Genomic DNA, 25,941 nt, shown 5'->3' with positions numbered 1-25,941 from the left:
CTATTTGCAGGGAGTTTTTTATTTAACTTGGAGCTCATTCAAATGTGATATTCCCCACACCTGTAGTCTGTATTGGTACAATCCACTCCACCTCATCAGCATCCTACCACCTCATTCTCAAGGGAGGGCCAAAGCTGATGTGACACTAAACAGATTGCTTGAAGAAAGATGCTTGTTAATAGCTACAATGAAGAAGGCAATTGTTGCAGGAGCTGGGGTGTGTGGGGAAAGCAGCTTAACCCTTCCCTTCCTTATCATGGGCCTGATGAAAATACACACACACACACACACACACACACACATTCCCTGCACATGTTGAGTGTTCTTGGACGTCTCAGAACAGAATCGGAGGCTACTGGTTAAAAAACAAAACAAAAAGACTATTTCAATTCTGGCCATAGAGATTTGCGTTTTCATTCAAGAATTATGCCGTGCCTATTCACTGAATCTTGGTTCTCAGTTTAAAAGAGTCTGTGTTTCCTGGAAATAGGACAATGGTAAGAGGTAAAACATATCACTTGAGCTCCTGAATGTGCACTTTAGCTTAAAAGATTATGAAATCTGAAACTTTATTTATTAATTTAAATAAATTAAATTAATTCATAATTTATTTAAGCACTTTAGCTTAAAAGATTATGAAATCTGAAACTTTATTTATTAATTTTTTGGTCCCGATCCAGAAATGTCCAAGCACAGCAGAGAGGGACTCTGAACCCCTTTTGCCTGCAGTCATCCAACCCCTTCTTCCATTACTTAACAGATAATCATTGCAGTTAGTTTTGACAGTGCTGATTGCTAGGAGAGGGGAGAGAGGGTAAAGGAGATGCCTACATGTAAGAATCCTCTCCCTGCCACGTCCTTTCTGTTCATGGCACTGTTTAACTATATCAGGATGAGAGTGTTTCATCTCATACGATTTGCAGACAACATCTAATTAATCTGGCCTCGCTTACTTACAGTCCCCCACCCTCATCAACATATATTTCTGTGCACAAGAAAGCAGCATTTTCAAGGACCCCAAAACATTTCTGAGTATGATCCAGTTATGCTGGTGTGTGTAACCACCCACTGAAATTAATAGTTTTTAAAATTCTGTGCCATACTTTCACTGTTTTGACTGACTGATTAAATTTTATTATATCCCAACCTACTTACAAGGAGCTCAGGGTGGCATACATGGCTCTTTCACACATCCCTATTTTATCCTCACAACACCTCTCTGTTGTAGATTAGTCTGTGAGACAGCGACTGTCCCAAGGTTTATGGTCGAGTCAGGGATCTGAACCAGGAATTCAGGTGGGAAAGGGAAAGCGGCTTTTTCACACCAATTTGCTTTTGTTTTTACTCCATCCACCCACTCACCCTATTTAAATTATTGCACAAAATAAATCAGAATGCCCCATTGGGGAATACTTGCAAAGTTTCCATGTACTGGAAAAGAAAATAGTTTAATTTTTGTCTCTCAAGGGTGTGGGAGGGCAGATTTTGAAGTGGCTGTTCTTATTGCTATATAATATTATCAGGGAAGCTTTACAAGTACAGAGATCCACAGTGTAGCCTGATTGTCTCCAGTCATTTTCTTAAAATTTATTTATTTAAAATATTTTTAGGCCACCTTTCAAGGCAGACACTCTGCTAAGGCAGCTTACAACATTAAAATTCATATAATATAAAGAGATCCAGTAATAAGGCAGAAAACATTCATAAAACAACAGACACCAGCGATAAAACATTACTGAAAACCTACAACGTAATTGCAGCTACATAGCAGAACAGTCCAGTACTCAGGGGAAGGCCAGAGTAAACAAGAAGGTCGTCGGGACCTTTCTAAAAGCCTGCAAAGGTGGGACTTGATGGACCCTCCATTACAGAGGTGTGGGGCCACTGTGGAAAAGGCCCTCTCATGTACTTGCACACCTAACTGCCCTCAAAGGTGGCAAAGTGAGAAGGGCTTTTGTTGTTGATCTTAAAGTGCAGGCAGGCTGATATGGGTCCTTTCCTTCTTAAAATGTCCTTTCTTTTTCATGTTAGGGTACCCTTAATGAAACCCTTAAGCTCCACTCGCATTTATTGGGTGTGTTGTCTTCAGGCACCATGAATTAACTGTGCACTGTCCCCTTAAACACAACCTGTCTTCCATCCTTCCCCCAACCCTTCACTTGGCCTAGGAGAAACTCTGCTGCAAGTCATAGAGTTGAATGTATTCCTGTTTAATGAACCAGTTAAATTTCCAGTTCCTGGAACTGCAGCCATAAAGAAAAAATCTGCTGAAGTCTATGGTTAATTATTTTTGGCTTCACTATAGTCAGGAGGAGAACATCATGGGTATCCTATAGACTAGTTCTGTCTAGGCTGTTTACCCTAAGATTCCACAGGAATGTCATGACTGCTTTTCCTCTTTCCCAGGCCTGAAGACTATTGTGGGAGCCCTGATCCAGTCTGTGAAGAAATTGTCAGATGTGATGATTTTGACAGTGTTTTGCCTCAGTGTATTTGCTTTAATTGGGCTACAGCTGTTCATGGGAAATCTACGGAACAAGTGCGTCGTCTGGCCCATTGATCTCAATGAGACCTACCTGGAAAATGGCACCAAGGGCTTTGACTGGGAAGAATACTCCAACAATAATTGTAGGTGTCGCTGTTTTATTTCCTGCCAAGATTCTCTTTCTAAAGAATAGGAGCTTTTCTAGACAAGGGCTTTTTGTGTGCTTGTCATTCCTCACTCATGGTTGATTACAGGGACTTTAAAAAATGTCATCACTATTCAGTTTTGCTTCTGTTTTGTTTGTTTTTTAACAATTTCACTGGGATTTTAGGAGCAGGGAAAATCCAATATTTTTTGCCGAAGCGAAACGAAGTGCTAGTCCCCACCCCGGTACTTGGGTTATTCCACTGTACCACCTAGAGGATATACAGCAGAAAGTATGCAAGGCAAATAATTCATGTAGAGCTCCCATCTTAATTCTGCAACAAAATTGGAAGTAGAAACAGCAGGTTTAACAGCCTCATCTAGAAAAGCTCTTATTGCAAGACTGATTGGATCGCTGTTATGACTGCAATTTCACTAAGGCCAGCAACTGATATTTTCTGAAGAGAAGGTGCATACCTTGACCCATATCTTCTTTTAATTAACCATCCATACTTGTCTTGTGCTTGTACATTGTCCACTTTACTAAAGAAAAATTGGTAGGAATGACTCCTGTGCTTTTGCCACTATCCTTAAAATCAGTTCAGGGTAGGGTTCTTTTTACTATCTGTTCAAGAAAATGTATTTTATGCACTTCTCCCCAGTGTTCATTGTGAATTGGATATCATATTTATAATAATCTGTTCAGATTTGCAAAATGTGTGATTTTTAAATTTTAGAATATTTAAAGTTAAAATAATGACTTTACAAAGTATGGTCTGGGGAGGATATACTTTTATACTTAGGACTTCTAAATCATTATAAGAGAGGAAACATGGAACCATGTATCAGTGGACATCAGAGATTATAATTACAGCAGCATGTATAGTGTCAGAATTATACTCTGCAATTTAGGGGAGGGGATATAATTTAATCACATATGAACATGTGACAGCTTCCCTCCCCACTCACACACCTGCATTGTGAAATGGTAAAGTTCTAAATGTCTTTGCAGCCTTGACACTAAGGTGGCTGAAAAGCTAATGTCCCAGTTTAACCAGCGTGTCAATTTTATTATTTATTTATTTCATTTCATTTCTATACCGCCCAATAGCCGAAGCCCTCTGGGCGGTTCACAATCACATTGTCAATCACATTATGGCAGCAATCCTACAGACACCCACTTGGGATTAAGTCCCACTGAACTCAAATGGCCTTAATTCTGAGTAGACATGCATAGGACTGTACTGTTAGTGTCCATGTTATTCCTTATTATAAATATTAATTCTTATTTTTCTCCCTTTCTCTATTTCCTCTAGCAAATTTTTACACATTACCTGGGTTCCTTGATCCATTGTTATGTGGTAACGGCTCAGATGCAGGGTAAGTTCTCAGGTCCTCAGGTCAGATTCCTTCTCCCTCTCTCTCTCCCTCCCTTTCAATCTCCATTTGGCAATCTGACAAACTACAATCAGAAGAAAAAACGTCAATACGCATGGATACCATTCCAAAAGCAGTTAAACAAATTCATTTATGAGGTCATTTGTTTACCCAGTGCTGTATTGCCTTTGGTTGTTTGAAAGGGGAGGCCAATAGCATAAGATTAAAATGAGCTTTTAAGTCCATACAAGCATGCACAGAGCCTACACATGCTAGAGGAATGGGATTGGGTTTCTCTTCCTCACCGCAAGTTCACTTGAGATTGACACACTGCATTTCATGTTTGAACAGGGGACAGCACATATGTAGGCCTGATCCAAATTAGCATTGCTGCTGGAAATCAGGGGAAGTGGGGAAATCATTCCTACACATGTTGGGCTTAGCAGAGATGCCCTTATTCAAATACCAATGTGAGGATGTAGAGTCGGGGAGTGGCCGCAGTCCTAATCTTCCACATGTTCACAGAATCATAGGGTTGGAAGGGGCCTACAAGACCATCGAGTCCAACCCCCTGCTCAGTGCAGGAAGCCGGATTCCCCGGCGGTCTCCCATCCAAGTACTAACCAGGGCTGATCCTGCTTGGCTTCCGAGATCAGACGAGATCAGGCACATCCAGCCCTTTATTCGTTAAACATATCTGCATCAATAGATCAGTGCTAATGCAATGTGTAGCCACTCCTACGGTGAGCTAAATTGTCCTATGCATCAATCTTCCATCTGTAGAACAGGACCACAAGGGAAGTGGGTTGAACGTCTCACTCTATGGTTGTTTGCTGGAGAATATGCAAGTTAACTCTTTCTGGAACAATTGTGGCGTACTTTTGCAGGAGCAAGAGCAGTCAAGCCAGAGGTTTTGTTGTAGCTTCTGATTTTTGTGATGTAGGTTACTAGTTCCCCATTAAGATAATATATTGTTTTGACATTCAAAGAGCTATCCTCAGAAAGCATAATGTAAAGCTGGGAAAAGTGCAGAAAAGGGCAACTGGAATGATCAAGGGGCTGGAGCAACTCCTGTATAAGGAAAGGTTACAATGTTTAGGGTTCTTCAGCTTAGGAAAAAGGCAAGTCATGAGGAACATGTATAAAATAATGCATATTGTGAAGTGGATAGAGAAGTCCCCCCCACTTTCATAATACTAGAATCTGGAGGTTTTGCCATAAAGCGGAATGGTGGGAGATTCAAGACAGATAAAATCTATCTTTCTTCATACAGCACATAGTTAGACTATGGAAGTTGCTACCATAAGACGCAGTGATGGCTGCCAATTTGGATGTCTTTAAAAGGGGATGAGCCAAATTCATGGAGGATAAAGCTATCAAAGGCTACTAGTAAGATGGCTATATATTGCCTCTAGATTCAGAGGCAATATGCCTCTGTATACCAGTTGCTAGGGAACACGAGCAGGAAGGTGATCTTGCCCTCATGTCCTGCTTGTGGGCTTCTCAGAGACATCTAGTTGGTCACTGTGCGAAAAGAATGCTGGACTAGGTAGGTCTTTAGTCTGATCCAGCATGGCTGTTCTTATGTTAATGCAGTACGCTGGTGTACTTGCCCATAGGCTGCGCAGATGGAAATGCTTAAGTCAGGGATGGACAACTTCTGACCTTCTAGATGTTGTTGAACTTCAACCCCCATCAGCCCTAGCCAGCATCATCAATGGTGAGGATGATGGGAGTTGCAGTCCATCAACATTTGGAGGGACAAAAGTTGCCCACTGCTAGCTTAAATGAAAGAATCACTCTCATAATGCAGATGCTTCAAACAGTATAAAAATTGAAAGTCTACCCTTCCATCTTGTAACATCAGGCTTGCAGAAGCAAATCATTTGGACTGGGAGCTGTGAACATGGTCAAACTTCCTCTTTTTGGTCTGATGGCTCCTACCATGCGAACATGCTGATATTTCTTCCGTCTTTTCTGCAGCCAGTGTCCCGAGGGCTATACATGCATGAAGGCAGGGAGGAATCCAAACTACGGCTACACCAGCTTTGATACCTTCAGTTGGGCTTTTCTGGCCTTATTTCGCCTCATGACTCAGGATTTTTGGGAAAACTTGTATCAGTTAGTAAGTATTACAGCCCCCTACCTGTCCATGATGAATCTCCTTTGACATACGTTAGGGTCCACTTAGTGGTCTGGAAAAAAATGAAAGAGGCAGTCATATCTAATATGCCTGTGAAAGAATGACAGAAGCATCTCCCAGCACTAGAAGAGTTAGTATCAAAACAGCAGATGTGATTCAGTGCTGGTGAGTACATAGCATTGCTCACTTTATACCTACACAGCGCTGGTCACTGAATTGGCTATTTTTCCCTTAATTGGCTATTACCAATTAAGCGGGGGGGTGGGGGGTCTTTGGCCCTGATCCAGAGATGTACAAGAGCATTAGCACTAGTGGAGTCTCTTGTCCCTTCTTTTTGAATAGATGACTGGTGCTGGTGGGTAGAGACCATATGCATGGTTTTCCCCCCAGCAGTGGGGAGACTTCAGTAGTGCTTTAATGGAATAACACTGCAGCTCAGTATAATAGCTCTATATGACAAAGCTGAGAGAAGGAATTTGTAGCTGGAGCACACAGGGGGTGGGTGGGGTGAGTGGGAGGAGTCAAACTCCCCTCAGGTGAACTGTCCATGACACCACACATCTCTGTCTGTGGTAGGGATGCAGAGTATAACAAGAACTGCACCACAAATGATTCTTTGGTTTAGTGACCCAGTCAGGAAGCCTTATAACAGTCTCTCTTTCTTTACAGACCTTGCGAGCAGCTGGAAAAACCTACATGATCTTTTTTGTTCTGGTTATTTTTGTTGGGTCATTCTACCTGGTGAATTTGATTTTGGCTGTGGTGGCCATGGCCTATGAAGAACAAAACCAGGCCACACTGGAAGAGGCAGAGCAGAAGGAGGCGGAATTCAAGGCCATGTTGGAACAGCTGAAAAAGCAACAGGAGGAAGCCCAGGTTAATTTCTCTCCCAACCCACCCTGCCAGCATTAAATGAATAGTTTTACTTGCACTTTTTCACTTTATATATAACACAGACTGAAATAATCCTAACAATATACAAATAAACCAATCCGTGCCATTATCTTCCCTTATATAGAGCTGGAAGTTGAAGAGCGCTCCATTCACAGTCAGAATCTGACTAACCAGGTGTTTGGAGATCAGAAGGAATTTTCTCCCAGGCCATAAGACTGAGAGTGTGGAGAGTGCTTACATAGGCAAGCTATTTGCTGTGTAAACACCTTCTGCAGTATAGTTATTTTTTGTGGCTCATTTGTGGTCTAGATCACTAGGCAACCTTTTTGGGCCCATAAGCAATTTGATAAGTGTCCTGTGCACCACCACAAAATGGCTGCCATGGGAGGTGTGGCTAGTCACAAATAACCTGCCCAAAAGACTGAGCACAAAACAGAGGTGGGGGCTGAACCCCGACACACTGAACAACTCTTTTGAACCCACAATTTTCAGCGCCAACAGAAACCTACTTCGCAGAGGGCAAACTCTTTGTCTCTCCAACCCCCCTCCTCTGCCAACCACTTCATTCTTCCCTCTCTCTTTTTCTCTCTCACTTTGGATCCCCACGCATAGATGTTTACTCCCTCACTCTCACACACACACACTCTCCCCCCCTAATTAAATGTATTAATTTAAAAAATAATAAAAAGTAAGAGGGATAGGGCACCTTGGCAGATGCCAAGAAAGTGTCTGGGGATGCAGTGGTGCCTGTGGGCACCATGTTGCCTTTCTCTGGTCTAGATCTTGTGAGTTTATCTGTGAGGAAGCTAGTGGACAGATAGTTCTGCCTTGTAGAAGAGTAGATAGCCGGAGGGAGCAATCCTATGGCCACTAGACACTGTCTAGAGGGCCAGAGGATTTTTTCTGTTTCTGGGAGCTGAGGTCAAAGCCAGGGCTCTGACCTCGGTTCCCAGAAACCGTGCTCACCACCCCCTCACCACCTCCATATAGCCAGCATGGTTCTCTGCTCTGGCTATGTCTCTGCGCTCAGAAATTGAGCATGGAGATGGGGAAAAGGGGGCAGTCTGAGGTGCGGGGAGGGGAGGAGACCATGGAAGCTGCGCTCCAAAGGTCCCCTGCTAGACAGGTGAAATCGCCTGTCTAGCCAGAAATGCAGGGTGGCCAGAGCACGGAGGCAGTGTTCACCTCTGTGCTCTGGCTGCCCTGCATTGGATAGTTGTCAGCCTCCAAGTTTGGAGGCTGATGACTACTTCCATAGGATTGCACTCTCAGGTGCCTTCTTACTCAGTGGTTTTATGATACTGAACTTTCAAAATCAACATGAAACAAAAGAACAAAACAACATGAAGACACATCATGAAATTTCAGCAATAGCCTTTAGCCTGTCATTTGACTTCACCATCTATCTCACACATTGACTGTATCAAAAACTTTGGCTGATATTTTAAATAACTTTTATTCACAGAATTTCCTTCCAAGCTAATATTTCATAAAATAGATTTAGGGCACAATCCTATGCATGTTTGGACAGAAAAAAAAGTCCTACAACTCCCAGCATTCCCCAACCAGCCATGCTGGCTGGGGAATGCTGGGAGTTGTAGGACTTTTTTCTATCTAAACATGCATAGGATTGTGCCTTTAGAGAGTGAACAGAATGAGATGTTCCACCAGAAATTTTCATTTAGTAAAATATTTCAAAACAGCACTGTACTATATCTCATGTGTCTGAATTTCAACCGGTGCATCTGTCCTCCTTAATTAGGGCCTCTTTAAACATTACTTTATTTATTCATTTAAGGTATTTATATATACTGCTTTTCAGGGGAACTGCACAAAGAGGTTTACATACTTTGTTTTTTTAAAACAATCTTAAATAATAGTTGGATAATACTTGAGTATCAGCAACCAATGGGGGGGGGGATTTCAAAAGCTTTATCCTTCCCTCAAGGCAAAATGGTTCTTGACATGAGTGGCACTGTAGGGGCAGGAGGGGCCATCTCAGCTGGAACACCAGGAACTAGATGGTGGCAGTTACCAGACTCTTCTGTCTCTTCTCTGTCTCCTCCCCTCAGGGCAAGATGGTTCTTGAGACCATTATTGTTTTCCCACACAGAAAGCACTTCTGTATGGGGAAGGGAAGACATGAAACAGTGTGTGATCCTCAAAAATTACATTGTCCATTAGAGTGGAACAAAATTAAAAAAAAAATACTTCAAAGTATCAAAAAATATATCAAAATGTACATCAAAAATAAGGTGTTTAAGGTTTTATTGTCAAGATTTAACCTCCAAATCTGATATTTAAATCTGAAATAGGGGTATGACAGGTATCAATACATCTAAATATCAAATAGTGTTGTATCTCAGCTATCAGGTGTACTCAGATGTTAAAATCTAATGTAATTCTATATGTTTAGCCCTCTAGTGGATTCATTTTCTCTTCAGGATTGCTTTGAGGAAATCCTTTTTCTCCTCTGGTTTCTATAGCTACTCCCGTGGAACCCCCACAAAGTGTTGCTAACTATGGTTTATAGTGGGGATGGGGAAACGTGTGGCCCTCCAGACATTGTTGAACTGCAAGTTCCATCATCCCTCACCACTGGCTATGCTGGCTAGGGCTGATAGGGGTTGTAGTCCACTGACATTAGGAGGACCACATATTCCCCACTCTTGATTTATATCATGAAGGAATGAGCATAGCTTGAGGAGTGAATCCAGTCAGTGTGGGCTACTCAGTCACTCCAGTGCACCTGTTGAGGACCACAGAGCACTGTAAACTCTTGCAACAGTCAAGCAGGGAACAACTGAAGGCCAAAGTAGATGTGACACAGAAAATCCATGGATAAGGATCTCCTGCAGTTAAAAAGAAAGTAAATCAATAGCACCCGTAGGATTCAGATTGGGACTGCAGCACTGGAGGAGAGCGGTAAGTCTTTTCCCCTATGCCATTTTTCCAATGAATTACACACACACACACACACACACAGCTGCTATTTGCCTCAGGGGGCAAAACATACAAGCATCTCTACTCCCATATGTATTTGAGAGTTTTTAACATGGTGGGGTAGAGCAGGATTGTGGGGGAGCATTCAAACCTATAATCCACTGGTTGTGTTTTTAAGGAGATATGTGAGGCATCAGTTGTTATGAATTATTTTAAATGTTACATTGTCATTGTTGAGAGTTACTAGATAATTTGAATACAGAATTAAGATCTCCTAATTCCAATAACAGAATACATTTTATTTGGGTGGAATAAAGCAGCCCAAAGACTTTTGTGCATCAGTAGTATATGTATTTACGTGTCCCTCTTTGTGACATCATCATGGGGATCCTCCAGGGTACAGAAGAAAGCCGCTTTTCTTAACATGGTATGTTAAAGACTTTAGTGCAGCCTTCCCCAGCCTTGTAGTCTAAAACTTATGGGGGGGGGGGGCACAACTCCCAGAATTCCTGGCCATTGGCTATGCTGAATGGGGCTGATGGGAGTTAAATTCAAAACATCTGGAGGGCACCAGGTTCAGGAAGGCTGGTATAAAGGATATAAAAACTTTAATTCTCATGGTCCTTTAAAGAATACAAAATGCAGAGGAGGGGGAAGGGAGGGGTGGGTGAAGGGTGCATTATATTAAAAGCTTAATTGACATGGGAGAAGAGAATGGGTTATGGCGTCAAATGAGGTGGTTCTGCAAAGGGAGGAGAAAAACTGACAACTTGGCATTATAGGCAAAGGGCACTCACTGATTAGAAGAAACAAATTATAAAGATAAAAAGAAGTCAGGACTGCAGCTTTTAGCACCTAAGAATTCATACTACTGCCTCAGTTTCCAAGGCATAAATGTTACATTCTCTTGTTAATTGCAATTAGCCTCCAATTCAAGCCTTCTTGCTCGGAGTCACATTTGGAGGAAACAATGGAGTCATCCTGTAAATGGTACTGATCTAGGAGAGGGCTGTACCATGTCCGTCAAGCATACAGCCAAAAATACTTATGTACCATTGCCACATCTGACTATGTATGTGCTTTTCAGTAACATGTAGATCAGTTACAAGGCTGAGCCTCTGTCTGATCATTAGCTCTTGATGCTTTCAAGAGTGGCAAGGAAAGAGCCAGAGCTTTCAGAAGATTAACAGCTGCATTGGCTATGCTTTTAAGCCCTCGTTAGTTTGGACTTTGTTCCTTTCCTGCCTTTGGTTTTGCAGAATTCACACAAAGCACCACATTTTAGTATCTTGTCTCTTCCTCCCTTCTGTCCCTGTAGGCTGCAGCTATGGCCACTTCGGCAGGGACAGTCTCTGAAGATGCTGTGGAAGAGGATGGTGGAGGAAGGATGTCCCAGAGCTCCTCCGAGATCTCCAAGCTCAGCTCTAAGAGTGCCAAAGAGAGACGGAACAGAAGGAAGAAGAGGAAGCAAAAGGAACTGTCAGAAGGAGAAGAGAAGGGAGACCTTGAGAAGGTGTTTAAGTCAGAATCAGAAGACGGCATGAGGAGGAAGGTCTTCCGCTTGCCAGACAACAGGTTAGGGCGGAAACTTTCCATCATGAACCAGGTAAAGTTTTCAAAACCCTGAAAGTGAAATTTACATCTCAAAACTTTGTATCGGGTTGGAAATGCCAGAGAGAAGGGTGACCTAGATTTCTTTTCTTGGTAGTATTATTATGCTCCTTTAGTCTTTTTGCATGCTATCTTGAGTCTGCATGTACATCAATGTTTGGCACAGTACTGCCTAGCTGCCTCTCTGCCATAAACCCCTTCTCAAGCCTACCTACTTACTCCTCTCAAAATGGATGTAGTTGGAGCTTGTGTTGTAGGGGAGGGATGTAATTCAAAATGTTATGCTGTAGCTTCTGTTCCAAACAGGCAGGTTTTTTATAAAGTGGAATAGAAATGATTCCATATTACACTTCACTTGTGCTACTTCTGCTTGATGCAGGCACCTGTTTCAGTCTCTCCAAACTACAGAGATCATTATCAGTGTGATTATCTTCTATTTAAAAGACTCTGATTAAAACTTACAAAATGCTGTTGTGCATTCCAGCCATTGGGTACAACTGGTTGTCTAAAGGACAACCACCACTTTTCATCATTCCCATGCTCTTTGCTTACACTGGGATACCGAAAAGCAACAAAGTTTTGGCATATTGTAGAGGTGTTTAGTCATTTTCATAAACCAGTCAGTGTTCTGGTTTCATAAACCAGTCAGTGTTCTCCAGTGTTCTGGAGAAGCTCCTACTGCTCTATAAACAAGTCATGAATGCCCCAAAGGGGGAATTTTTAGAGCAAATTTAGTCATTAGTTTCTTGGGGAGGTTGACAAGGTGATTAATAAAGAATTGTTTTAATGGATGAGTTGTATATGAGTCTCTGAAGGTTTGCCAGGCCGCAGCAGCTGGGTTGGATCCATCATGGGGAACTCCCAGTTAGAGCCATGGCGAGTGGTGGTGCCCAGCTCTGATGTCTTTATGGACTGCTGCCTGCTTGCTGGACAGACGAAAGGGGAGGATAGGCAGCAGCTGTGATGCCAGAAAGAAGGTGGGGCATTATCTAGGCATCCAAGTTTCATAAGGAGAACGCAGAAGGAGAGAAAGGGAGCCACATAGATGGAGGCGAGAGACAGGAAAGCTTCAAGAGAACTTGGAGGAAGAGAAGCCTCCTCCTTAACCAAGACTGACAGAAGGAGCAAGTGGCTGATAGAGGTAGGAACACGGAAACTTCCCTAAGGATGCCTCTGCCTGAGGAAGAAGGCACCCTCCTTTTCCATAGCCCGCAAACCCTAGATAACTCGGCCAACTGGGAGACAGCAGATTCTGTTACCTCTTTCATAAAGAACCAGAGTCAGTTGAGGGCTCAGAGAGATACCTGAGTTGGAAGGAAGTTGGAAGCTGATGGAAGTTGTAGGCCAAAACATCTGGAGGGTCACAAGTTAACTCCTGAACTTGACCCTGAAATGGCTTTTGCACCATTAAGAGTTGCAAAGAATGAGAATTATGTCAGTTGCACTTTCTCCTGTGATCTGGCAATTCCAAGTAGTGAATGAGGGCAAGAAGCAGTGGAGGATGGGGTGGGCTTTGAATTTCATATTCTGATTGGAACGAATCAGCCAATTCCCTGGCTTCAGATCTCTAGCGTATTTGTAATGTATTTCTCACTGAGAATTCACACACCCTTTTTTGTTTGTGCAATGACATCAAAATGTCCCCAATTTGTTTCCACTGATAGTGCTCTATGAGTTCTTTTTGTCTTGCATTGTTCCTGTTCCATCTTCTTGCTTGCTTTTTCTTCCAGTCCCTGCTTAGCATCCCAGGATCCCCCTACCTCTCCCGACACAACAGTAAGAGCAGCATCTTCAGCTTCAAGAGAGGTTTCCGTGACCCAGGTTCAGAAAATGAATTTGCTGATGACGAGCACAGCACAGTGGAGGAGAGTGAGGGCAGGAGGGATTCCCTCTTCATCCCGATCCGGGGCCACGATCGGAAAAGCAGCTACAGCGGTTACAGCGGCTACAGCCAGGGAAGCCGTTCATCTCGCATCTTTCCCAGCATCCGTCGGAACATAAAACGGAACAGCACTGTGGACTGCAATGGCGTAGTCTCTCTGATGGGTGGCCCAACGTCCAACATACCCAGCGGATGCCTTCTGCCTGAGGTGAAAATAGATAAGGCAGCTACTGATGACAGCGTAAGGAAGTCAATGAGTAGATAGTCTAGGCATGGCGGCCTGCCCTTCATTCTGCTTTCCTGTATGCCGCCAAATGGATCCCTGATGGAATGAAAGTTGGTTTGTCTAGCCACAGATGTTATAGTCTGAATCCTACTCCAAAACTCCTCTGCTTTTAATCTTCTTTGCTTCCCCTTCTTTTTTGAATTAACCTACTCACATACTTACTTTGCTCTTACTCTTCTGACTTCTAAGGAAAAAAATTGCTTGGAACTATTTTTTGTTTTTGTACGAAAATTATAGTTAGAAATGTGTTAAATCAAATCCCCAGAATTATTCAAAGTATTTAGAGGATTATGAATGGGATAGACCAGAAGTTTCTTAATCCCACACATATGAGTAGGATTAAAAATTCTATATAAATCTCCCATCTGTTATTACTTTTTAAAGAAGCTTCAATCCATACCTTAGAAGACAAGAGGAATCAGAAAAGACCTAGGGCAGGGCTGGGGAACCTGTAGCCCTTTAGATGTTGTAAGACTACAACTGCCGGCATCCCTCCCCATTGGCCATGCTGGCTGGGGCTGATGGGAGTCAGAATCCAACAACATCTGGAGGGCCAGCGGTTCTCTTGCTTTGGTATAAAATGAAGCTCTGTCAAGAAATTAATCATTTTAGAATTTTCAGGAGAGTGAGAAAAGAGAATTCTTCTTACAGAGGTGGTAAACCTGTGATTAGGCTGTACCTCTTCAGACAGCAGGCCTCATATGGGCTGACATGTTTGGACGCTCCTGCATTTAAAAAAACCCAACCCCTCCCACGTAGAAAAATAGATGTCAGGGAAAATATTTATTTTTTCTCTGAAGGGAAGTTATTTATCTGGAGGGATAGTCCTTGATGTGCTAGTGCTATTGAGGACCAAACTAGACATGTTGTGAGAGAGAGATGGACGATCTCCAGAAGATCTCTTTGTTTTCACGTTAATGCAGCCAAATTTGGGGCAGGCTCTAAATTTGATTGGGTTAATGATTATAGGAGGGCTTAGCTTTCCCTACAAGATATTTCCCAATGTCCTCCCCACACTATAGCTGGTTTTCTCACACCTGCAGTCAAAAGTGGTACAGGCCAAAGTTTATTGCTTCTGTGAGAATTGCACCAGGGACTGAAGGTGCACTAGAGATAAAGGACCATCTGTGAGCCAACTCCATTGCCACTAATCCTAAACATAGTTGCTCCCACTATAGTCAAAGTAACTTGCTCTGGAGTGAGTATATTTAAGGATAGCATCGTTGTTTTTGTCTAACTGCCCAAGGAAAATCTAGTTCCTCTGTCTGTAAATTCCAAGCTTTTTTCCCTAAAAATACAAAACTTTCTCTTAATTCTTGCAAGTTAAATTAAACCACTACCGTCCAGTCCTTTTTTCCTTCCTAAGAATGTTTGAAGCCCTTCCTAGTTGTTTTCAGCTTCAGTTACTACCACTTTCTCTAGTTAGCATGCTAGTATACTGTGCTCTCTCAGAACTGAGACCTCTAACAGCATGGAAATATTACGGATTGTGAACTATAGCATGATGCCTGCATGAACATCAGTCTAAGATACATCTCTGTATTATGTGATACCAGTTCCCTGATAGTTCTCTTGTTCAATAGCTATAATCTATCTTTCAACAATATGAAAACCCAAGTAATCTTCATCAAACAGGCTATGTAGGCTATTCACTGAGTAAATATTTAATTTCAAACATCTATATGCTCAGACCCAAAGCAACAAATGCTGGGCCCTTTTTGCTTGAACCAAAAAGCAATTGTAATTCCATGGGTCTGTGTCTGCTCCTGTTTACAAAGAAGCCTGGCAGGGAGTAAATTCTCCTTTACTTATGTCTACCAGTCAAGAGTGAATAGCCGTTGGGAAAATCAGCTTTAGGCAAACACTATTAAGTGATGAACTGGTGCTACTTAGGGCCAAATTAGACATGCACACAAGACACGTTCTTCCAGTGTTTTGTTGTTGTTTGTTTATGCAGTTCCAGGGGATTCTGAATTGGGGCAGCAGCAGGGTGAAAAGGTATTTAACCCTTTCCCCTCAGACAATTTTCCCAATCAAAATCAAATTTTCCCCCTCAGTTGCTTTTCTCCCTGCAGTATAAAAGCTACATGGACCTTGTATAATTTATGCAGGGAGAAAAGGAACTGAAGGAACCAGTTTTGAGTAGGGAAATGGTTTGTGAGGTTAAGCACTCCTTCCTGCCTCCACAGCTGCTCCAATCAAAATCAGAGGCCCCTGTGGCCACATTAAAATAAAAAATCATGACAAAAATGTTGGGAGACATTCCTCATAACTCCTGAAGTCTATTTAGTTTGGCCTTTAGAGGGAACTTCCTAGTCCCATTAATGGAGTTGAGACTATGTTTGATGGGAGGGTGAGAGGTGGGAGGGGAGATTCTTTGAGTATAAAATTAATGTTTCCCTTCCCATGTCTATTTTGGCTTGTGAAATAGAATTGTCATTGCAAAGGCATACAGCCACAATTATACAAACACAAGTGACAAAAATGTACCTGTCACTTGTTTAATGTCTGTCAGTGACATATCCTAGTATTCCATTGAAATCAGTAGGATTTAAGGATGTAGTAAAAAGGCTTCAGTGGGACTTGTGCACATTTCTATGGATTCTATTTTCTTTCTTTTTAGTTGGCAAACCCTTTTGCTGGGTTTCAGAGAATTCACAGACTAGAGGAATATATCCAATAAGGAGTTCACAAAAGGATATAACGGATGTCTTTGTAGAGAACAAGAAACTATATCCAGGAATCCTGTGCACTAACCATGAAATCAGCCTTTTGTGGGTAGTTTCATTGAAGCTCCTTTTACACTAGGAAAGTTTTTCCTTCAGCTTTTTTGAAATGCTGTTTGGAATATCCCTTACTTTAAAAAGTTAAATTTTAAGTAGGACAGACTTAATTAAAAACAACAACAGCAAAATCTTTCTGCATCTTAAGAAAGGAAGGACAGTATGTTTGTGTTTGGCATAATATCATCTACCGTATTATAAAGATTTGACAGAGTGGTGGAAAACAAGTCCTGCCTATGTTTTCCAGCTAAAAGCCTACTGAATTTCCCTTCACATACATTAAAGAGGCTGAACTAACAGGATGTTATGGATTTTGCAGGGAACCACTGAGGTAGAGATTAAAAAGAAAGCTCCTGGGTCACTCTTGGTATCAATGGACCAGCTGAATGCATCCTATGGGAGGAAGGACCGAACCAACAGTATAATGACAGTCATAACAAATACCCTTGTAGAAGGTATGTGTAAGTGTTCTAGCAACCTGTGACCTTGTTTTCACTTTCTCAAGATATCCTGACTTCAGAAGACAGTATTCCTCTTTTTCTCATACTTCTGTTAAAAATACACACACACACACACACACAGCATCCTACAGTTTCTAGCTCTTAAGATTGCATAAACCAGTAATCTTCAACATGTTCAACCTCTTTATGCTGCACAGTGCTCCTTAGATGGGCAGGATAAGAATGTAATATATATGTTATTTAATATATACCCTACACCCAGATGTTAATTTTATGGATATTTAACTGAACAAGGAAAATCTTGTTCGTCTGTCTGTAAATTCCAAGACTTTTTTCTGTAAAAAAACAAAATACTTTCCCTTAAATTTTGCAAGTTAAATTAAACCACTACTGCCCAGTCCTTTTTTCCTTCTTAAGAATGTTTGAAGCCCTTCCTAGTTATTTTCAGGTACAGTTACTACCACTTTCTCTAGCATGCTGGTATACTGTGCTCTCTCAGAATTGACACCTCTATTTCCAGGGTTATCAGTGTTGTAGATGTTTGGATTTCTTTTGTTTATAAAATTTGTCATCACTAATTCTAAAATAGGGCAGCTTACATAGACAACAAATTAAGGATAACGCAAACCTTGCATTACATTTCATAAGAGTGGTTCTGAAATTTTTATTGATAAACCATAGATCCATTAATGTTGCCCTCATTCTTATTTCGTCTTGTTGTTGTAGAACTGGAAGAATCCCAAAGAAAATGTCCGCCTTGCTGGTACAAATTTGCCAATATTTTTCTCATTTGGGAGTGCCACCCATACTGGGTGAAGTTAAAAGAGATTGTCAACTTGATCGTCATGGACCCCTTTGTGGATTTAGCCATTACCATCTGTATTGTTTTGAATACTCTGTTCATGGCAATGGAACACCATCCCGTGACCCCAACGTTTCAGCATGTCTTATCCGTAGGAAATCTGGTAAGCAGAGGTTGTATGAAAAGGTTCCCAGCGATATGTGGACAACAAAGGGTTTCTTCAAACACTAAGACCAACAGATTAATGATAGCCTGAGTACTTTGTTCACCTTAGAAAAACGTGATTTGGATTTTCCCCAACTGCTTTTGAACACTAGGGCAGGATTGCTGGGTATCTACATTTTTGTGGGACTGTAGGTGGTATTACTGCCAGATCTGAAGTATTTGAATGTGTTGAGGGAATTCAGTAAAATGTACAGAAAATGTAGCCATGAGGCAAAAAAATCCCAGTTATAGGGAAAAATACCATCTCTACACCTAAATTGTTGATACAGTATGGCCTTTTCTTTTTCCTCCCTTTGAAGGTGAAGAATATGTGTGAATCCAAATTAAAGGAGAGCTTTGAACATTCTGTTCCCTTTTTCTTTTTAGGTTTTCACTGGAATTTTCACAGCTGAAATGTTTCTGAAGCTTATAGCAATGGACCCATACTATTATTTCCAAGAAGGATGGAACATTTTTGATGGATTTATTGTCTCTCTCAGTTTACTGGAACTGATGCTAGCGGATGTGGAAGGGCTTTCAGTGCTGCGATCTTTCCGACTGGTATTCCTTATTTACTCATCACGTTTTACATTTTTATGTCTTGCGACTGTTATAAAAACTTAAGTTTATCTGGATATACATTAGATCCCATTGTAAAATTCCATAGGAGGAATAATACTCTGTGCTGCATGGCCTGTATTAAAATGAATTGTTATTTGTTTAGTGTCTGAGAGTTGGTTCCTATTTCAAGTTACCCTGGCTTAAATTACCTCAATTTATAAGATCAACCAGATTCTAGTGGCTAGTTGTTTCAAGCAAAGACTTGAGAGCTTATCATTTGTTAACTGCATCATCACAACAACAAGGGAAGTTCCCCCCAGAAAATCAAGCAAGGAATTGTATCCAGTGGTGTCCCTCTGTTTATGGAAGGCTTTTTGATCCAGCAGAGGCTTCCATAAGCAGAATGGAGAGGGAGGCCATTTTCACGGATTTCCCCCTTGCCTCTGCAGGACACCCCACCACCACCACCACCTCCCATGGTGTTCTGAAGGGTCCCCCAACCCTTTGGAGCAGGGAGTGTGAGGGGCTGCAGGAAGGAGAGGGAATCTGCAAAAATCGCCTCCTTTCCCAACCTGCTGACAGAAGCCTCTGCCAAATCAAAGAGCCTTATGTCAGCAGAAGGACATCATGAGATACAACCGAAGTGTTAATGCCCCAAATATAGTGAAATGAATGCTAGAGGGATTATACTGCATAAGTGTGCCTCTTCCTATTCATATTCTTATTTCCAACACCAAAAAGGCCCTGTCTATTACCTGCCTATCTAACTGATCCAAGGCAGGCCCATGAGCAGGGCCTCTGAGGCCAATCTTAACAATACATATAAACACATGTCACTCTGCATATGTGTGACGAGGGCTGCCACAGGAGAGGGCCAACAGGAAGAAATTCTCTTATTTGGAGCAAAATATGCAGAAAAGTGGTAGAAAACTGGATTGCCTTATAATGTTGTTGCTATTTTTAATTAGCTTTTATGGAGCAGGATAATGTGCATTTGGGAGGGGAGTTAAACATCACCATTTAATTAATTGGCTCAGGAAACTTATTTTTTAGCCAGTGGAAATTATGTCATGACACATAGAAGTGTACATGCATACACATGTGTATACACACTCACACATACACACACACAAATCCTATTGATCCTGATACAAGGGTAATCACCCTATGTGATACTGGTTTGGGGTTCAGGGGCTGCACAGGTGTATGCCCCAAATATAGGGCACACACACACACAGAGAAATGCATGTGCATACACATGTGTATATATATATATATATATATATATATATATATATATATGCACACGCGCACATACACACACACACACCAGTGACCCTGATAGAGATTGCTGAAAGAGCGGCATGTATGAGGATCTCTGGGAGAGGGAGTGGAAAACATTCTTTTTACCCCTTCCCCGAGCAGTCCTGACAGAGATCCCTCTTTCCTTGCTGGTGCAGCAGTGGGAACAGAACGATCTATATTGCTGAGGGAGGGTGTGGAGAGAGGGCTAGCACCATGGGAAGTGAGGTGGGCACAGGTAAGGCCTAGGGGGGCTGCATACAGCCTCCAGGCCATGAGTTGTGCACCCCTGATGTAGACAGTTTTGAGATAGATGGACCAGTGGTGTGCTGCAGTGTATAAGGCAGCTATGGCCACTCATGATGACAGTAGTTCAAAGAATCTGTTAGTGACTATCTACAGGACCTGACTTTCCAGCTGAGCATTCACAGATGTACAGCCCTGCCTCTAGAGATTTCCTGTTCAGTGTTGGGTTTGTGGTCAACCATTAAGATTGACCTCTGTGTGTCTCGGTATCTCGACCTCTGTGTCTCGGTATCTAGAAATGTCACTTTAATGGTTTCTCCTTGTGCTGTGCTTTTTTAAATCAAATCTCTCTCTCTCTCTCTCTCTCTCTCTCTCTCTCTCTCTTTCTGTTTACACCATCTTCAAGTTGAGGGTCTTCAAGCTGGCAAAATCCTGGCCCACTCTGAACATGTTGATAAAAATCATTGGTAACTCAGTGGGTGCCTTGGGGAACCTGACCTTGGTGCTGGCCATCATTGTTTTTATATTTGCCGTAGTGGGGATGCAGCTTTTCGGCAAGAGCTACAAGGAATGCGTCTGCAAGATCAACCCCGAATGTGTGCTCCCACGGTGGCACATGCACGACTTCTTCCACTCTTTCCTTATCGTCTTCCGTGTGCTGTGTGGGGAATGGATTGAAACCATGTGGGACTGTATGGAAGTGGCGGGACAGGCAATGTGCCTTAGTGTCTTCATGATGGTGATGGTCATTGGAAATCTGGTGGTCAGTAAATACCTGTGGTTGCTTTTGAGGGGGAAATAAATGGCCTTCTTTTAACACAGTAAAAAAGAACTCCCCGATTCTATTGCAGGCTCTGTGGCTAATGGGTTGGATCCAACCCTCGCGTGAGCAGACATCCACTCGTGCAACGGGACTTCCACGTGTGCTACAGGACGTCTGTGTCCTCTCCTCCCCCCTGCAGGCCCCCTTGCGCGCTCCAAATCTGCTCCAGAGGGTCCCCCAACACTTCGGGGCAGTTTTGAGGGCAGTTCCCTCCTGCTCAGGAAACAACACAAACGGATACAACCCAGTATTCCCTCCTTGCTTGGATGCTTTAAAGCCCAATCCTAAGGGTCGCACACCAGCAACGAATTAATCAGGATGAAGCATAATGACGACTCCTGCACCAGTGCTATGTCATGACGTAGAACATCAGAATATAATAATAATCCTGTTGGATCAGACCAAAGATCCATCTAATCCAACATACTGTTCCCAGCCGTGGCCAGCCAGATGTCACTGGGAAGCCCACAAGCTGAGCCTCCCTCACTGGACAGCCTCCCCCCCCACCCCGCCACCCTGCAAGAATTGGTTCTCAGAGGCTTACTTCCTCTGAACCTGTACCTGTGAGATTGCACTTGCAGTGCAGGTTGACCCAGGTGTGCTACACCAACAGCAGCAGTCAACAATTCAAACAGAAGGGTAGGGGTGGTATAAGGTTGGATTGGGCATCTCACCTATGTGTTAAAAGAATTGCACTGCCTGCCTATTAGCTGCCAAGCCATGTACAAGGTTATGTTATCATATAAAGCCCTAACAACCTGGGACCAGGACACCTAGCAGGCCGCCTTCCCTTATATATACCCAGGCGACACCTAAGATCATCAGAGGAGGCCTTGCTGGTCATTCCAAAATGAAAGGAATGTCACCATGAAGAACCCTGACAGCGGGCCGCCTTTGTAGCAGCACCCACCCTCTGGAAAACCCTTCCCTCTGCAGTTCGGGAGGCAGAAAATGCGGCATCTCTCAAGCACCTCCTAAAAACGCACTTTTTCACCCAGGCTTTCCCTGGGCTGTATCTACTGTTGGGTTTTACTTTGGTGTTATGTGCTACCTTTAAACTTTTAAAGTCTTATATTATGTTTTATCATGTTACATTTTATGGTTTTAATTGTTGTGAACTGCCCTGAGAGCCTCGGCTGTTAGGCAGTATATAAATGTAAATGATGGTGATGATGGCGGCCAGGTTTGAGGGGGTGCCCTCTAGTGGGTCACCTCTTGCCTTGGTGGTCCCCAGTGGTGACTGTGGGCAGCAGCCACAGCAACAGTTCTTAGAATTGGCACCAGCACCCACCATTTTAATTTCCCATCGTTCTGGGACATGGTATGAAATTTAAATGGCAGCTCCCAGACTGCTTTTTTAAAAAATGGGTCCAGAGCAAGCATCAACAGAGGGCCCTGTCAGGGTGCTGGGGCCCCAGCAGCTGCCTGGGCATATCATGTTCTGATGCCAGGTCTGAACCCACTTAAATATACTTTGGCCACAAACGGCTAGGCATTGTTGGTGCAAAAATACATATGTGATGTGCTTTAGTGAACTGGGATTGCAGCTGACAGCAGAGCAGAACAGACTTGCACCATTTGTCTCATGCAGACTGCCTCAGTAACTTTGTTGGCTCTCACAGTACTATTCAATGTAACTGTTGTGCACATCTTTAGGCTCCTGGCTTCCGTGGATGTAGGACCATATTGAGAAGAACTCCCTCTTTTCAAATGGACATAAAACTTTTTTAAAAAACATTTTATCATTTTTGTTGCAGTGTGTCCAGTACCTCCGGGTGCCCCTTGCTAGCTGTAGCACTGGCATGGGAAATCCCAGGCTTTCCCTCACTAGGTCTAGCAAGGGAAACTGTTTTCTTGTCTCTGATTTCTCAGGAGAGATGGGAGATAAGAGAAGGGTTTCCTTTGTTATCCCTAGAACTGGCGAGGGGAATCCCAGGCTTTCCCTAGCTAGTATTAGTTCTAACAAGGGAAACTCTGGGCAGGGTTGCCATGGCTCTATGGACATGCTGGAAGTTGCCGTGGGCTGTATGCAGGCCACAGGTTATGCACCCCAAATTTTAAATAATGGCATATGATACAGAAGGAAAAACCGATGAGGAGGAGGGAGGAAAATAAGTAAATTCAAGTACTGATTCTTACAGAATGTTACATAATTGTTAAAATGGCCCACTGGAATGAATGGCTGCAGTTCTGGAACTGGAGGAGCCAAATAGCAGTTGGTCTCACCTAAACAGCGGAGTGAGCCTCACTGTCTCACCTCTCTCTCCGCTGTTGCCAGGTCGAATGGTGCCCCATTGGAAAAGATATTGCCAATTTGCTGAACAAAAGTTGCTAGGAAGCAATGCCTAATAGGCCTTTTCTGCTCCTTCAGGTGCTGAACCTGTTCTTGGCCTTGTTGCTGAGCTCTTTCAGCGCTGACAATCTTGCAGCAACGGATGATGATGGAGAGATGAACAACTTGCAGATCTCTGTCATCCGAATCAAGAAGGGTATTGCATGGGTGAAGATAAAAATTCATCAGTTTGTACAAGCCCACTTCAAGCAGAGGGAGGCAGATGAAGTCAAGCCCCTGGATGAGCTGTACGACAAGAAGATGAACTGCATAGCCAACCACACAGGGGCTGACATCAACCGGGAGATTGATTATCAGAAGAACGGCAATGGAACCACCAGCGGCATTGGCAGCAGCGTGGAGAAGTACATCATTGACGAAGACCACATGTCTTTCATCAACAACCCCAACCTCACTGTCCGTGTCCCCATCGCAGTGGGTGAGTCGGACTTTGAGAACCTCAACACGGAAGATTTCAGCAGTGACACCGACGGCAGCAAAGAGGTATAGATCCATGCTTGTACCTAGACTGCATTCTCATGTCACGTGTATTTCCGAGGAAGCAAACGTGGGCTTGGGACAAGAACATCAGGCCTTGCAGTTAGCAGATTTCAAGACACAGTTCTATTGGGTCCCATTGGCTACATTCAGCAAGATGCAAACTTGGGTGACACAAACTTTTCATGAGGCATTGCATAGGTCATTGGTAAGAATGTCAGAAAAGCCCCGCTGGAATCAGAGCAAAGGTCCATCAGAGCATTTGAGAAATGCAAAAGCTGGTGGATAACTTGAGCTCTGTTGTTGTTCAGTCGTTCAGTCGTGTCCGACTCTTCGTGACCCCATGGACCATAGCACGCCAGGCCTTCCTGTCCTGCGCTCTCTCCCGGAGCGTGCTCAAGTTCATATTCATTGCATCCGTGATGCTATCTAGCCATCTCATCCTCTGCCGTCCCCTTCTCCTTTTGCCTTCAGTCTTTCCCAGCATCAGGGTCTTTTCCAGGGAGTTTTCTCTTCGCATTAGGTGGCCAAAATATTTGAGCTTCAGCTTCAGTATCTGTCCTTCCAATGAGCACTCAGGGTTGATTTCCTTTAGGATGGACTGATTTGACCTCCTTGCAGTCCAGGGGACTCGTAAGAGTCTTCTTCAGCACCACAGTTCGAAAGCATCGATTCTTCGGCGCTCAGCCTTCCTTATAGTCCAGCTCTCACAGCCATACATTACTACTGGGAAAACCATAGCTTTGATTAGACGGACCTTTGTCGGCAAGGTGATGTCTCTGCTTCTTACTATGCTGTCTAGGTTTGCCATAGCTTTCCTCCCAAGGAGCAAGCGTCTTTTAATTTCATGGCTGCAGTCACCGTCTGCAGTGATATTGGAGCCCAAGAAAGTAAAATCTGTCACTGCTTCCATTTCTTCCCCTTCTATATGCCAGGAAGTGATAGGGCCAGATGACATGATCTTAGTTTTTTTAATGTTGAGTTTCAAACCAGCTTTTGCACTCTCCTCTTTCACCCTCAACAAGAGGCTCTTGAGATCCTCTTCACTTTCTGCCATTAGGGTGGTATCGTCTGCATATCGGAGGTTGTTGATAATTCTCCCGGCAATCTTAATTCCGACCTCTGATTCATCCAACCCGGCATTTCTCATGATGTACTCTGCATATAAGTTAAATAAGCAGGGTGACAATATGCAGCCTTGTCATACTCCTTTCCCAATTTTGAACCAATCGGTTGTTCCATGTCTGGTTCTTACTGTTGCTTCTTGACCCTCGTACAGGTTTCTCAGGAGACAGGTAAGGTGGTCTGGTACTCCCATCACTTTCAGAATTTGCCACAGTTTGTTGTGATCCACACAATCAAAGGCTTTAGCGTAGTCAATGAAGCAGAAATAGACGTTTTTCTGGAATTCTCTTGCTTTCTCCATGATGCAGCGAATGTTGGCGATTTGATCTCTAGTTCCTCTGCCTCTTCGAAACCCAGCTTGTACTTCCGATAGTTCTCGGTTCGCATACTGCTGAAGCCTAGCTTGTAGGATTTTGAGCATCACCTTGCTGGCATGTGAAATGAGTGCAATTGTGCGGTAGTTTGAACACTCTTTGGCGTTGCCCTTCTTTGGAATTGGAATGTAAACTGACCTTTTCCAGACTTGTGGCCACTGTTGAGTGTTCCAGATTTGTTGGCATATTGAATGCAGCACTTTAACAGCATCATCTTTTAGGATTTTAAATAGCTCGGCTGGAATACTGTCATCTCCGCTAGCTTTGTTGTTACTAATGCTTCCTAAGGCCCACTTGACTTCACTCTCTAGGATATCCGGCTCAAGTTCAGTGACCGCACTATCATGGCTATCAGGGACATTCAGATCTTTCCTGTATAGTTCTTCTGTGTATTCTTGCCACCTCTTCTTAATCTCATCTGCTTCTGTGAGGTCCCTGCCTTCTTTGTCCTTTATCATGCCCATCTTTGCACAAAACGTTCCCTTGAGATCTCCAATTTTCTTGAAGAGATCTCTAGTCTTTCCCATTCTGTTGTTTTCCTCGATTTCTTTGCATTGTTCATTTAAGAAGGCCTTCTTGTCTCTCCTTGCTATTCTCTGGAACTCTGCATTCAGTTGGGTATATCTTCCCCTTTCTCCTTTGCTTTTCGCTTCCCTTCTTTCCTC

General features: G+C 43.0%; 1 protein-coding gene across 1 annotated transcript in view; it reads left to right on the top strand.

Annotated features, from left to right (window-relative positions):
• The window catches only part of SCN8A (sodium voltage-gated channel alpha subunit 8), an 81,867-nt gene that overhangs the window by 20,660 nt on the left and 35,266 nt on the right, over positions 1-25,941 (top strand). Inside the window, exons 4-14 of the mRNA XM_084829770.1 lie at positions 2,407-2,628; positions 3,946-4,009; positions 5,990-6,131; positions 6,819-7,025; positions 11,305-11,592; positions 13,328-13,687; positions 16,868-17,003; positions 17,736-17,974; positions 18,403-18,576; positions 20,531-20,887; positions 23,319-23,783. Of these exons, the coding sequence (XP_084685896.1) occupies positions 2,407-2,628; positions 3,946-4,009; positions 5,990-6,131; positions 6,819-7,025; positions 11,305-11,592; positions 13,328-13,687; positions 16,868-17,003; positions 17,736-17,974; positions 18,403-18,576; positions 20,531-20,887; positions 23,319-23,783 (2,654 nt within the window). The remainder of the gene's footprint in view (positions 1-2,406; positions 2,629-3,945; positions 4,010-5,989; positions 6,132-6,818; positions 7,026-11,304; positions 11,593-13,327; positions 13,688-16,867; positions 17,004-17,735; positions 17,975-18,402; positions 18,577-20,530; positions 20,888-23,318; positions 23,784-25,941) is intronic.

This window comes from Heloderma suspectum, chromosome 2 (assembly GCF_057233095.1).
Source record: "Heloderma suspectum isolate Gila_16-S chromosome 2, 16-S_ref, whole genome shotgun sequence".
Classification (NCBI taxonomy): domain Eukaryota; kingdom Metazoa; phylum Chordata; class Lepidosauria; order Squamata; family Helodermatidae; genus Heloderma; species Heloderma suspectum.
The sequence above is the reverse complement of the archived record's forward strand: the minus strand, read 5'-3'. Positions and strand labels throughout refer to the sequence as shown.